Source organism: Phocoena sinus, chromosome 18, assembly GCF_008692025.1.
Source record: "Phocoena sinus isolate mPhoSin1 chromosome 18, mPhoSin1.pri, whole genome shotgun sequence".
NCBI lineage: Eukaryota > Metazoa > Chordata > Mammalia > Artiodactyla > Phocoenidae > Phocoena > Phocoena sinus.
The window spans coordinates 20440926-20455444 of record NC_045780.1 but is presented as its reverse complement, the minus strand read 5'-3'; the positions used below and the strand labels follow the sequence as shown (position 1 = coordinate 20455444).

Genomic DNA, 14519 nt, shown 5'->3' with positions numbered 1-14519 from the left:
TTTGTCCCCCCCGCCCCCAATCTGAAAATCTATGGGACATGGGGAACCAACTACAGCTCTTAACCGTTCTTTGCCCCCTCTGGTGTGCATGGAAAGTTGACAGTCTTAATAAGATAAGAATCTCAAGGAAGAAAAAGATTCAAGTTTAAATTCGCCCTGGGCTTTGTATCCTAATAAAAATTGCCATAATCACTCTGCCCGTACATAGCATATTTTGTACCTTCTCTGTTAGTCTTTAAAAGATGTCATCCTTCAAAGGTTGAGAGCATTCCTTTTCTCTGCAGCCAGGGCCTTAACTCCTTCCAGAGTTGCCACTGTGAGTCGCCGTTTCTGGAGGTTGTAATTTTAAGGACCTGCAGCCAGAGATGATCTCTTAAAACTGTCTCCCATCTTGCCAGCTTTTCTAAAAGGAGTCTGTGGTCATCTCTGAAGAGCTGACTTTTGGGATGTGCTGTCAGTGACATGATAGAAGGCAGAATTTTTCCCTCCACACTCAGATACCTATCTGAGTGGATAGTGTGTTTCATCACTTAGTTCCTAACCCAGGCTGATGAAAAACCTCAGCCAACAGAATCCTTAACCTGTGCTTGTTTGTAACCTGTAAAGCAATTCTGTCTTATTAGCTGAAACAAAGTATCCAAATTTAATGAAAGGATTGTGAAACCTGGAGTGTAGATGAAAACTTGGAATAAAAGCAGTGGAAAAAAGAGAGAAGGGGTCTGGAATGGTGCCAAGGATGACCAATCCCTTTCCTGGATTCAACTGATGGTTTGTCCACACAAACCAGAATAATTGAATACATAATCTTCTCTAGCATATTCGAATCAAGCTTTTCATGTGAAGTCAGAATTTATTGTTCTGTGAGTGGTGAATGAATTATTTGGGATAAATAAACTATTTGATTTAAATATGAGCAGCCCTATACGGCATCCTGTACTAGGCGCTCCATAAAGGCTTTTTTCCCTTTCTGTTACAGTGTTTCTTAGACCACAGAGAAATTTGGAATCTATAGACCCACAGTTTACAATTCGGCGGAAAATGGAGCAGATGAGAGAAGAAAAAGAACTGGTGGAACAGCTCCGAGAGGTACCGGGAAACATTGTATAACTGAATAATTCTTTCCAGAATTGAAGCAGCCTTCTGTATTTTAAAAAAGTAGACATTGGGGACTTCCCTGGTGGTCCAATGGTTAAGACTTCGCCTTCCAATACAAAGGGTGTGGGTTCAATCCCTGGTTGGGGAGCTAAGATCCCACACGCCTCGTGGCCCAAAAAACAAAACACAAAACAGAAGGAATATTGTAACAAATTTAATAAAGACTTTAAAAATGGTCCACATCAAAAAAATCTTTGAATAAAAAAGTAAACTTTGAAGCACTGCAAACTGAATATCTAGTTTCAAATCTAGCCAGCTCACTGTTTGATATTGGACAAGTCACTTAACATCCCTGAGTTTGAGTCTTTTCATGTATTAAAAACAATAGTTCCCATCTACCTTCATGGGATTTTATGAGAAATATATGAGATAATGTAAGTAGAAATACTTAATACCTATGTATAAAAGCTAGTATTATTTCAGTTCTGGTATGCTTTAAAAAATGCACTGTTATTAATTTACTTAATAATATGCCATGAATTTAAAGATATTTATAGTTAGCCTTACTACGTACCCCAAACCGGCCAGAATTTTCGAATGTCGTAATAGGCAAACCATTTGAGTTCCTACCAAGGGTGAAGTCTCTTGCTGGGTGCCAGGGAAGATTTCAAGCTTGGTGATGGCAGGGACCATGACTGTCTTATTGCTTGTTGTGTTTCTATCCCCAGCACAGCTCCTAGTGGGAACTGTGTATGTATTTTTCTACCCTCATGGTCTTTGTGTCTAGTTAGGAGGATCGTATGTAAATATGTGGAAGATCGAACAGCAGGACAAGGGTCAGTCACCAAAGAACACACTGGTATTAGTTACTAAAGGCAGTACATCATGAATCACTACATAAGTTCTTTATATTTAAAGAGAAGTATCATAGCCGTGAACTAGACGAATATAAGAAGCTTCTTGAGGAGGTAGATTTTATACTACATCTTCTCCTTTCACTAGCAAATGATTATTGACTGCTCTCTGTACCAGGCTGTATAGTCTAGGTGACAGACAGAGAAAAGAACAAAAAGGTCCCTGCTGCATGAAGCCTGTAGTCTATTGAGAAGACAGAGTAAGTAAGAAGGAAACAAATAAATACACAATTTCAGATAGCAGTGAGTTCTACAAATGAGCAGTGAATCCTATAATTAAAATTAAAGCTGAATTAAGGCAGGTCAGAATCTTTGTTGTTGCAGATGATACTTTATATACAGTTTAGCACATAGTCAGGAGGAAAGGAAAAAAAACCCAGAAACCTCTTACCACCACTTTAAGCCACTGTGGTTGACTCAGCATTCACATAGGGCAAGTCAGTCCTCTGTCATTTGCCTAGAATATTTGGATGTGCCGTAAACTTGGGAGGTGAACTTTCAGAGATATGTAAAAATAAGATCAGAAGTTGAGCTATGCCTCTCAAAGAGTGCTATAATTTTCTCTTAAAGCCTGGGTCATATTGATAGCTTATGTTTTAATTTAGTGATGTAAAATTAGAGACTGAAAGCATGCTTGCATCACATGGGCGTCACATGGGCTCTCTAGTTGTGGCGTGTGGAGGTGTCTGTACAAGACAGTTCTGAAAGAGAATTGTGCAACACTGTTACATGCACTGATTTTCAAGTGCTTCACTTATTGCAGATCTCCCAATAAAGGCATCCTTGCTTACGCTGTTATCCATTTACAAGGAGCTTCTGCTGTAAAGCAGAAATTTGTATTTGAAGTTTTAAAAACCGATCTATCTACTTCTGCTTCTGAGAAGATAGAGTTGATGTACTTTTCCCCATTCATCCCACTAAGTACAACTAAAACCCCTGGTGATTATATATAAAATAAGCATAGAATCACTCTGAAAAGTGGCGAGAATAATTCAGACTAGCTGGGCTCCTTGGGACTAGGAATGACAGTGGTGGTGAGTCCAGTGGGATTTCTTTTTTGCTTTATCTTTCTCAGACTTGAAGGTGAAGTAGTTAGAAACCGGAAATGCTAATGGATACAAATTAAGAAAAAAAAGTCCTAATGAAAGCTTGCTTACTTTAGTCAAAGGACCAGAAAAGGGGCAGCTTAGGGAGAGAGAAAATTTTTAGACATTAAAGGCTCTACTCCAGCTAAACACTGCAGAAAACCCGTGGTCCCACCCCTACCCATGCCTGCAAAGATGGCGTAGGCAGCTAGACTTTAACCTCTGCTGGGATGGTGTCAGAGAAGGCCACATTGGGAGCCAGGAATTTCATTCCCATGAGCTAAGAATGATCCCGTCCCCTCCCATAGTATCAGTGGAGCCCACATGGGGAGCCTGGATTTCCACACCCACACCAGTCACTGACAGCAAGTGGGAATCTGCATTTACACAGCAGTAACAAGGTGGTAGCCTCCCTTTCCCTGCCAGAGCCGTGTCCAAAAAAGCCAGCTAGAACAGAAAGTTTAAATAGGATCCGGAGTCTCATAATACCAGAAATGTCCAGGTTTCAACCAAAAAAATCACTCATTCTACCAAGAACCAGAACGAATGTGAAAAGATAATCAACAGATGACAACACTGTTGTGGCAGAGATGTTACCATCTGACAGAGATTTTATACTGTTCATGATAGAAATACTTCCACAAGCAATTACAAACACAGGTGAAACAAAGAAAAAAATAGAATGCCTCTGCAAAGGAATAAAAAATCTTAGCAGAGGCTTCCCTGGTGGCGCAGTGGTTGAGAGTCCGCCTGCTGATGCAGGGGACACGGGTTCGTGCCCCGGTCCGGGAAGATCCCACATGCCGTGGAGCGGCTGGACCCGTGAGCCATGGACGCTGAGCCTGCGCATCCGGAGTCTGTGCTCCACAACGGGAGAGGCCACAACAGTGAGAGGCCCACGTACCGCAAAAAAAAAATCTTAGCAGAGAAATAGAAGGCATAAAGAAGGACCAATGGAAATTTAGAACTGCAGAATACATTATCCAAAAGAAGAAGCCCAGGGGGTGGGCTCAACAGCAGAATGGAGGTAACAGAGAAGAGAATCAGTGAACTGGAAGAAAGAACAACAGGGATTACCTAATCTGAGTAGCAGAGAGAAGACAAACTGAAAATAAATGAGCAGAGAACCCCAGGGACCTGTGGGCGTGTAACACATGATACACATTCATGTCATGGGGGTCCTGGAAGGAGAGGAGAAGGGGAGTAGGGCCAAAGAGGTACTGGGGGTGGGAGGGAAGTGGGTGTGGCTGGTAAAACAGCATTGTGAGAGATCCTTGTGGTGATGGGCGTGTTCTATCAACGCCAGTGTCCCGATTGTGAAGTTGTAGTATATATTTTTGAAGGTTGTTACCTTAGAGGGAAACTGGGTAAAGCGTACATGAGATATCTCTGTATTACTTCTTATAACTCCATATGAATTTATAATTATCTCAAAGTGTTTAATTTTTTAAAAAGGGAGAAAAATTGATTTTTGAACTAAAACATGGTCTTAGAGAAAAGCATCTCTTAATCCCTTTTCTGCCCCTTGCAGTCTGTCTGAACCAGTTGGATTTTGGTTTTTTAATTTATTTTTGTTTATTTTATTTTATTTATTTTTTATTGAAGTATAATTGACTTAAAATATGATTTTAGTTTCAGGTGTACTACATAGTGATGTGATATTTTTACACATGGCAAAACGATCCCTATGGATTTGGCTTTTATTGTTCAACTCAGTCTGTTTTTCTATTTTCATTGCTAAGTCTGAGGCAATGTTGAACTTAAGAAGTCCGTTTTTTCTTCTTTGGCTGTCTCGGGTCTTCGTTGAGGCACGTGGGATCTTCACTGTGGCATGTGGGATCTTTGGTTGCGTCACATGGGCTTCTCTCTAGTTGTGGCGTGTGGGTTTTCTCTTCTCTAGTTGTGGCGTGGGGTCCAGAGCACATGGGCTCTGTAGTTTGTGGCACTCGGGCTCTCTAGTTGAGGTGCGCGAGCTCAGTAGTTGTGGTGCGTGGGCTTAGTTGCCCCGCGGCATGTAGCATCTTAGTTCCCTGACCAGGGATCGAACCCACGTCCCCTGCATTGGAGGGCGGATTCTTTCCCACTGGACCACCAGGGAAGTCCCAAGGAGCCCACTCTTTTAAAAATTCAACTAATTAAAAATTTTAGACACAACTGAATTTTTTTTCTACAGAGGGATTTTTATTTTAATATCTTTTGAAAAGGTTGAAATCATGTCAGTGTTTTTCCACGTGTTCTTATCCTTCTCCATAATGAAACTTAAGTCTCAGTTCATAAATACCCATAACTGTATTTTACCCTCAGTTGCCTGAGAGCAATTGGCTTCCTTCTGATTCCTTCCCAGAGCATCGAGATGAGACTCAAGGTCAGCCTGCACGAAGACCTGGGGGCTGCCCTCATGGATGGCGTCGTCCTCTGCCATCTAGTCAACCACATCCGCCCACGATCCGTTGCAAGCATCCATGTCCCCTCACCAGCAGTCGTAAGTAACACCATATAAAGGGAAACTAACTCTTACATCAAACAAACTCCTTTGGGACAGTATTGCTGGTTAAAGATACCGATGGGATCTCCAGGACCCTCCTCAAATGCTCTGTGCTGGGCCCCAAACAACTAGAAGAGCAGAAAAGGAATAGCATTTCTGAATGAAGGAACATTTTCACTGTAAAAAGGGAAAATATTTAAAGTAAGTATGTAAATGACAGAAAAGGAACTTACTTCAAATATAAAGCAAAACACGTTAAAGAAACGCTTGGGGTGCTAACTTTAAGACTGTACAAAGATTCATTCCTCACAAGGAATTATTTAAACAGTGAGAAGTCTTTTGGGGAAACTTCTTTTGGTTGATGAGTTCTCTTCTAAATGGAAACTCTTTCCTCTATTAATTATTGAGGATTTTAGGATAGCTCTGAAAAGATGTGGATTCTGTATAAAATATCATTAGTAACTTGTCAGGCCAGAGGTTGGTCAGCTGGTCATTAATTCAGCAATTCCTCGATCACTAGCTGTGCTCAGGGGTAGGTTGGAGATACCAGGGAAACTGGGGAAAGATGAAAGAGACCGAGCTAGATGCCATTAGTCCCTAAAAATCCTCGTCTCCATGTGGGGGAGATAAAGCAGGCACTGGCATCCTTTTCCTATAATCATGGACCATATTACCATCCAGAAGAGAGCTGTGGAGTCATGTTATGGTCATTCAGATGAGGGAGGGGGAATCAAAGATAAGCTGCTCTTTGAAGCCTACGTAGGGTTCAGACAAGTAGAGAAAACCTCTATCCATACTATTTACTATTAGGTGAAGCAGAAGAGTTTAGGGGCTAAGAATGTAGGGGTTGGATTCCAATTCCACATCTATATAATCCATACGAATTTGGGAAAGCTATTCAACCTTTCTTGAACTTGATTGGCTCTTCTCTGTCATGGAACTGCTCCCATGAGGATGAAATGAGGGCCTACATGTGATATAAATGTGAATGCAAGCCATTGTGATCGTTAGTGTTTTTGAACAGATTTTTCAAAAGCCAGAGCCCCCAACCTCAAGGCACAGTGTTCATAAAATATCATAGGAAGAGTCTGTGGAGTGAAAGCCTCACATGAAGCCCCACCCCCCGCCCAGGAAAGCATCGTAGTGGCATTATTTTTCTTAGTTTCTTTTCTCTTGGCAGCAGGAAAAATTAGCTGATGATCGCATTTCAACTGTCAGTTTTCTTTCTATACAGTTGAATATATTTTTCCCTTCAAAAGACTGACCACTTTTTTGCCTCAGAAAACACAGGAAAAAAACCCCAAAACAAAACAATTTGTCTTCTGATTCAAATCTGCTTTATCTGCCTTAGTTTGGGCAGTAAATTCTGTCCTATAATCGAATATGAAAAAGTTTTAAAGTCCAAACTGCTGTTAAGTTGTTAGAGCTGTGTACCAGATTCTCATTCAGTATTTTTCCCCAACTTATAAGAAAGAAAGTACGATTCCTCAGCCTCCAATTTAAATATACAGTTATTGTGTTATAAGGTATGAGGACACTATGAATCATGTTATCTACACACATTTGTATATTTGATCAATTCTTCAGGAAAAAAATGCTACATTCTTTGGTTGTCACCTTTTATCTTTTACAAATAAAAAAATTTAATTGAAAATATAATGGGAATAATGCTTGATCGGAGAAAATGGAAAAATGCAGGAGGAAAATATATCATGTTCTATCCCGCCACCCAAAGACAACCACTGTTTACATTTTGGCTTTTATGCTGCTAACATTCCTTCTACATATAAGTTGTTTTTTGAATTGTGAGCTTCTCATATATACTACTTAGTAGTTTTTAAAATGTATGAAAACCTGAGTATTTCCCCAAGTCATTAAAACTCTTCATAAATATCCCTTTTAACAACTGTGAAGTATTTTAGCTTATGTTATTATATTGTAGTTTTCCTTTCTAGAAATGTTTCTAAATGTCCGCTTCTCAGAAATTCTTCTCTGAGCATCTTGAGCTCCCATTGACCAGACCCAGCCACGGCGTAGCGGTAGAGCCCGCTTCCATCTCCAGTCTGTGTAACATTGCCTTACAAACACTGTCCACGCCCGTGTTTGCACAAGTTGCTCACTCTAACCTAGAAGGCTGCTCCCCACCCTGCCTCTAAATCTCCTCGCCTTGCAGCATCACCAGCTTTCTAATAAAACCGATTGCTTTGGCGAGAAAGAGAGTCATTGGCCTGGTGAATTTAACCCTTCATATAGAAATATATTTGCTGATGGGAAAAGGTGATGTTTATGGTGTACTTTTAAGTAAACTAAAGCAGGTTACACAACAGTATGATCTCATAAAAACTGTGTGTGTGTGTGTGTATGTGTGTATCCACACATTTACATTCACATGTGCAGAAAATCTTGCACGTGTATATACATATATACATGTATGCAGAAATTCTACATATAAACACATATCTATGTGTATATATGCACGTCTCTGTGTACACACACAGTGTCTAGAAGAATATAATCCAAAATATTAACAGCTCTTTAGGTGAATGTTTCTGGATAATTTTTTATTGTCTTCTGTTTGCTTATGTATTATTTTTCCCCAGTAAACGTGTAGTACTTCTGCCATTTAGAAAGTTTAAAATTTAACCTGTTATTACAAGTATTTCTCTTAGTAATTCTTTATTTCTGAATATTTGCATTCATAGCCTAAACTTAGCATGGCCAAATGCAGAAGAAACGTGGAAAACTTTCTGGAAGCATGCCGAAAATTAGGAGTACCAGAGGTAACGTCAAACTTAGTTCCAGTAACTATGTTTGAGTAAAGATTTTACTTAATATATGTGTTTGAACCTATTGAATAGATATACACCTGTGTCCATCCTTTTTCATCTCAATCTTTCTTGAGGAATAATGTTGAGTAAGTTATATAAAATTTTAGTTTAAATTACTCTATTGCAGTGAAATTAAAATGGCTTAAAATGGTATGGTCAATTCTGAAGAAAAGGGGAATATAATTTTTTTAAGGTTTTGAAATAAATACAAAATTCCAAATTAAAAAAAAAATTTAGCTGGCTTGATTCTCTTCTCAAAGAGCAGAAATTGCTGAAGCTTCAGTGAGCCTTCTGTGGGTTACATAGGGTAGAATTTTGGAGGTAATGAGTAATGATTTTTCCCTATCCAAAGCTCTTAAGCACAGTAGACCTGTAGCTGACCACTGATTTGTTGATTTGCACTCCTTGTAGGTTTGGGGTATGTAGTTCAAAATAATAAGCATTGAAAATATTATAATTATTGTTACTATTATCATTAATCACAACCATTCATAATAACAATGTTTGTGTGTTGCTTTATAGTTTGTTAACTGTTTGTATTTACATTTTCCCCTTTAGTCCACTGTAGACCCAATTGGCAATTCCTTGTAGCCAGCCCGGCGATGATTTGCTACTTTTTCTTTCTCCCAAGCTAAGCCCCAGCCTTAGCCTCAGCCAGATAAGATAGCTGATTTGGGTCTTCTGACGACTTTCCTATCAGTAACATAAAATGATTTCTTAGGGAGATAAAAGACAGTTCACTCAGAATTTGGGGATAAGTTGACAAGCTTTTCATCATTGTGATAAAGGGAAATAGACAGAAACTACATTTCTTAAAATTTTCTTCTGTCTTTTCTAATGTTCCAGGAATAAAGTAACTACAAACTCTATCATGAGATACTGTTTTTGAGTATATGAAGGAATTACATTCTCATGTAGTTCTACTAATTGATAGGAGTTAGTTATTGGAATTGAGTAAGGCTTTTTCCCCCTCCCTCCCTCCCTCCCTCCCTCCCTCCCTCCCTCCCTCTCTCCCTTCGTTCCTTCCTTCCTTCCTTCCTATTTTTCAGCTTGGTGACATTTGAAGGTGAGAGGGCTTCTAATCTTATTTGAGGAAAAGGAGAGATTTATTAAAACATCTTTAAGTCAAAACTGTACCAATTAAAAGAAGCTTTCAAATTCGTTTTTAAATAGAGTATAATCTTTATATAAGGTACTAAATGTCTTTATGATCAATCCACATGTCTTTCAGCAATGTTAATCTGTGTGTCTGTATTGTATGTATGCATTTTACTATTGCCCGTACATTTCTTGGCTTCAGGTGTTTGTGAAATTCTCATGCGCCTACCATTTTTAATGATTTGATTCTGTCATGGGTTAATAAGTGTGTGTGAATCAAAATGATCACACCAAGTTTCAGATTGTAAATTATTTGTGTCTACTCAAAAACGCTGAGTTAGGACCAATCCCCTGTGATATTTTAAAACTCATCATTTTTCTTGGCTTACGATGACACAAAATGACGTGGAAATGCCCTTAACCATTTATTGTGAGTAAAGATTGGTGATTATGATTTCCTTCTAAAGTGAGGCAAAGGAAATTAAATTAGCATCAAAATGCAGAGAAAATTTTATCATAATATCTGAATTATGCCCCTGGCACTAATAGGCAACTGATCATTCCGGAGACAATTGAATTACAAGAAGTAAATCATCTTTTTTGCCAGTGTTCCAACTTAACTATGCTTAGTAAGAAATAGATCACTAAGGCTATTTTTGAAACGATTTTTAAGATTTGAGGTGATTTTCAAGTTTGCATTGTGTATGTGTGTGATTGTGTGTACATCTATATCCATCCTGATGGATAATCCAGTAGCATCTTACTGGTGACTAGAGTTACATTAAGTTCATTGTTACTAGAAAAAATCTGTTCGTTGGTTAGCAGTTGAACTTCTTTAATGAGATATGTTAAAGGAAGGGAGGAATATTCTAGTGGAAAACCAGAAATTGCAATTGGAGTGCAGCTGGCAAAACTTGCTATATATACTCAAAGGAACGTGCTTTCATCTCTTGGAATAAATGAGTCATAAATTGTTGGAAATGAGGAAATGTTTTCATCTAGGAAAGCGATACTAAGTTGGGGGAGGGGTGGAAATAACCCTTTCTTCCACTGCTTAAGATGGTTGATGATTTGAGTATATATGTGGCACATTGCAATTCTAGTTGCAGGAACTCTCCCCTTGCAGTCAGACATTTTAAAAGCCTGGCACTTAAAAGCGGAGGACCTTTAACGTTACATTTTCTTTTTTTGCTTCAAGCTTAATATTTGGGTAACAAAATACTCACTGATTTCCCGGCAGCTTAGTGAATTCCTCCTAATTTGCAAGCTTGCCCTGCTTTCTTCTCCATCCCTAACTTATCTACATACACAGACCGATAAGTCACGGAGATCTGGAATTCTGTATTATTTTAAGCTAAATAGCTAACTGACAATGATAAATCATCCTGTAGAGCCTGAGAAGTCGCAGCTGTGCTCTCAGCCCGAGTTTGTTGCCCTTTGTAACAGAATCACAGTTTGAAACTACAACCCAAAGTCAGGGTTGGCAGCTTACTCAGTTTTATCAGGTTCATCTGGGTGGAATGTGGTCACTGAGCAAATGATGACATATAAATTAATACGATAGGAAGGAAGCGATTTTAAAATTGTTCCAGTTGTTATAGTTTTTATTATATTTTCTCTAGAAGTCCCCAGGCACCCAATCCCAGGTACCTGCCTTAGGGGTGGTCAAGGTTCATGAAGCATTTTATTGTGTGCCCGGTGGAGTGGCTTCCCTATAAATGTGGCTTCTTCGAATTGGGTGCATTCAGAACTGCACACAGTGTAAGCGCCCTAGTTTATTTGCAGAAGGTCGGAGTAGGCACCAAGAGTAGATGGATACGGCGACTCTAGACCTCTGTCTGTTATTCCTGACATTTGGATGAGGCTACATCTATACCTTTCTTAGTCCAGGGGCACAGACAGGACTTGGCAGTCAACGCCACCTATAGAAAGGAGTTGACATCACAGAAAGAAGTCGGCGTTGGGTTTCTGGAGAAATTCTGTTAGGGCGACAGCAGGCGTATTTGCTGTCATCTGTGAGGGATCCTGGGAAGAGGTAGAGGTTTGCTGATGAGAATACCAAGGGCAGATGCTGAAAAACAAATCGGAAATGCCACCCCCCACCCCGCCCCGGCCCCAGCAAGTTCCTTTTCCGGTGGCAGAGTTAATATCTCTTCAGGTAGTTATTTCAGCCTGGGTCACTTCTGCTGCCCATTTCCAGTGCCTTGGGGTTTTTTGTTTTTGATTTTGTTTTCCTGTTTGGGGCCAGTTCTTCAACTACTGGGACAGATTGAGTGACTACCACCTGGAAGGAGAGGCGTGAGGGCGAGTGCGGAGGATCTGTGAGCAGAGCGCGGGACACGGGGTTTGGGGTGAATTAGCCGCACCTGTGCTGTTAACTGGTTATGTGCCCTGAGGCAAGCCTATTAAAGCCCGGAGCCGTGAACCACTCGCCGGGAGCTTCTTGCAGCTGTATCATCTTCTCAAATGCTCAAGGTTGAGGCTCGGAGGCCAATATTTTATTACCAGGCTCTGAGGAAAACGAGGCCCAGAGACATTACACAATTTCCTAAGCTCACGCCCGCAGTTGGGAGGCAGCAGAGCCGGCGTTCGAACCCCGGTCCGTCCGCGTCCAGCGCCTGCCTTCTTTCCGGCACACGCAGGGGCTCTCTGCGTCCGAGTTCCCTGCTCTGCAAACTGCAGGTGTTGGACTTAAGCAGTGGATTAAGCCACATTCTCCAGAGCCCCTTGATTCTTTCGGAAGCCAAGCCGGGGCTGCATGTCACTCCCACCCCCTTGATTCAGCCACAGCAGTTTCTCCTTTGCCCGTGTGGCATGTATCGGCTTTCCAGTTAAGAGTTCCTTTGGGGGAAAAGTGTCCTGTTGCTAATTATAGTTTGAAAATCACTAGACCCTTCAGGTTTCTTTGAGCTGAGAGCCCATGGACGCTCAGCTCCATCCCGCAGCGCCATGATCGCTTTCCCCCATCAGCTCCTCTGAGGCAGGAAACTTACTCGACGTGCCTCAAGGCACCCTTGGAAAATCTGGGGGTCAGGTGATGTTGCTGGCACCATCCCATGGCCCCTTGTAGTGTTGATGTCGGTGGTCAGACTGTGCAGCTGTCTCTGACCTCCGGTGCAAGTGTGTCAGCTTGATCTTGAACACAGGCTTACCCTTGGCGGGCTTCCAAATTCTTCACTATATACTCTTTGTATCACCCAGGAATCTGACTTCAATTAAGCCTTGGGGTCATGAGGCTATTTGCGGACATACTGAGGCTTCCTTTGCCTTTTCTGAGTCAGCTTGGTCATTCCTGGCCCCTGATCTTGATGTTGAGGATTCACAATTGGCTACTGGGGGTCTCCAGTTTGATCCAAATTTAGGGCTGTTTTAGGGCTCTTACTAGTATTGTCTCAGGTCGAGAGAAATCTCTCATTTGTGAAGCATCGAAAGTATTAGAAAATAGATATATTTTTTACTCACCGGGGAAGTATTTCACCTTGATTTTATTTTTTGATTTTTTTGGAGGGGAAGACACTCTGGTCTTTTTCTAAAGGGAGATCCCCTGGTCTCTCCCTCTCAGAGGAGACAGCCTGGTATTCTTCTGAGAGAAATTGCCCTGGTCCCTGTCTGAGGGGAGACACTGACGTCTCTGTCTGAAAGGAGGCTCCCTGGTCTCTGTCTGAGGGAAGATGCCCTGGTCCCTTTCTGAGGGGAGACCCGCTGGTCTCGGTCTGTCCACTTGATGTTAAATAAGTAGCCTTGACCTTCAACCTCTGTAAGGAGCAAGGTCCTTAATTTAACAGACCTGCGCTGTTTAGAGGAGGAAGAGACATGGAATAGAAATGCACCTTGTTTTCTAGCTGCCCAGCCTCTCCTGTTCATTACTGTCTCCAGAGAGGAATTGGGAGGAGGGTCAGGGCAGCACCTCCATCAGCTTGTACAGGGCTCTTGCCTGCTGGATAGCACAGAGGCCAGGGGTCCTCACTAGACTGTGGGAGGTGGAAGGTTTTCCTTCTGTATCTACAAGGACAGGTCCCTTGGTGTCCAGCCTCTGCATCTGCCAGATGGAGTTAAAAATAAAATCCTAAAGTACACTGAGATGCTAACGATGATTGCATTGATACAGGTGGAATTATGGCTGAGTCTTCTTTTCAGTGCCTTTCATATTTGTATTTTGTTGACTTTTATAAGGAGATACTATTTTTGAAAGTAATTGCAAAGCTTTTCCTACTTTATACCTGTTGTAAGGGTTTAGGACAGTTTATGTAAATGATCTGAAGTTTTAAATTGAAAGATGTTCTGTAAATTGAAGCTACCTTTTTTGTTTGTTTGTTTTAATCTTGAGAATAGGAGATACGAATTCCTTCACCTCTTTGAACCTTATGTCTCTTTTTTCCCCCAAATCAATGACTTTAATATCAGTTTAAGTCATAACTAATAAACACTTCTGGGGGATGGTGAGATTCTTATTACAAGATTTATTTTAAGTTTCCATTTACATTGGTTACTTCCGAGGTTGGATGATCAGAGGTACAGATTGACACCAAGTTATTATTTTATTAATGTAAATTTTAAAATCCCTAATGCATTAAGAAGAGCCAGTCTCTAGCTTGTAAAACCAGTCATCTCCAATGGTTAGTAGGTGTGTATCACCATTCATGTAAGAATCCTTTCCCCCTGTGTGTCTCCTGGTGGTAGAGCCACTTCCGGTCAGTGGTCTGACATTGGTACATGGTTGAGAACAAATACTTTCTCGAAGCAGCATCTTCAAAGACCTTGAAATTGCATTTCTAGATGAATTAGCTTACTGATATTAGAGTTACTAAGTGCATAAAATTGGTGATTAGTTTTTATATATCTGGAGAAAACTCTGGAAACCTTTTCCTACCTTGCTCCTCTCTCTGCCAAATTATACCTTGTCAGTTAGGACTTTACATTTTCAGAATGACCATCAACATTCTTGTGCTATGACATTTTAGATTAAAAATACTTTGTAAGCATACTGCCTTTCAAAATTAAATAAACAATATTT

At 40.7% G+C, this 14519-nt stretch overlaps 1 protein-coding gene across 3 annotated transcripts in view; it reads left to right on the top strand.

Moving 5' to 3' along the window:
• LRCH1 (leucine rich repeats and calponin homology domain containing 1) overlaps window positions 1-14519 on the top strand; it is a 188449-nt gene that overhangs the window by 160937 nt on the left and 12993 nt on the right. For all 3 annotated transcript variants that reach the window (XM_032611020.1, XM_032611022.1, XM_032611023.1), the window contains exons 16-18: window positions 977-1086; window positions 5439-5576; window positions 8282-8359. In XM_032611020.1, the coding sequence (XP_032466911.1) occupies window positions 977-1086; window positions 5439-5576; window positions 8282-8359 (326 nt within the window). The remainder of the gene's footprint in view (window positions 1-976; window positions 1087-5438; window positions 5577-8281; window positions 8360-14519) is intronic.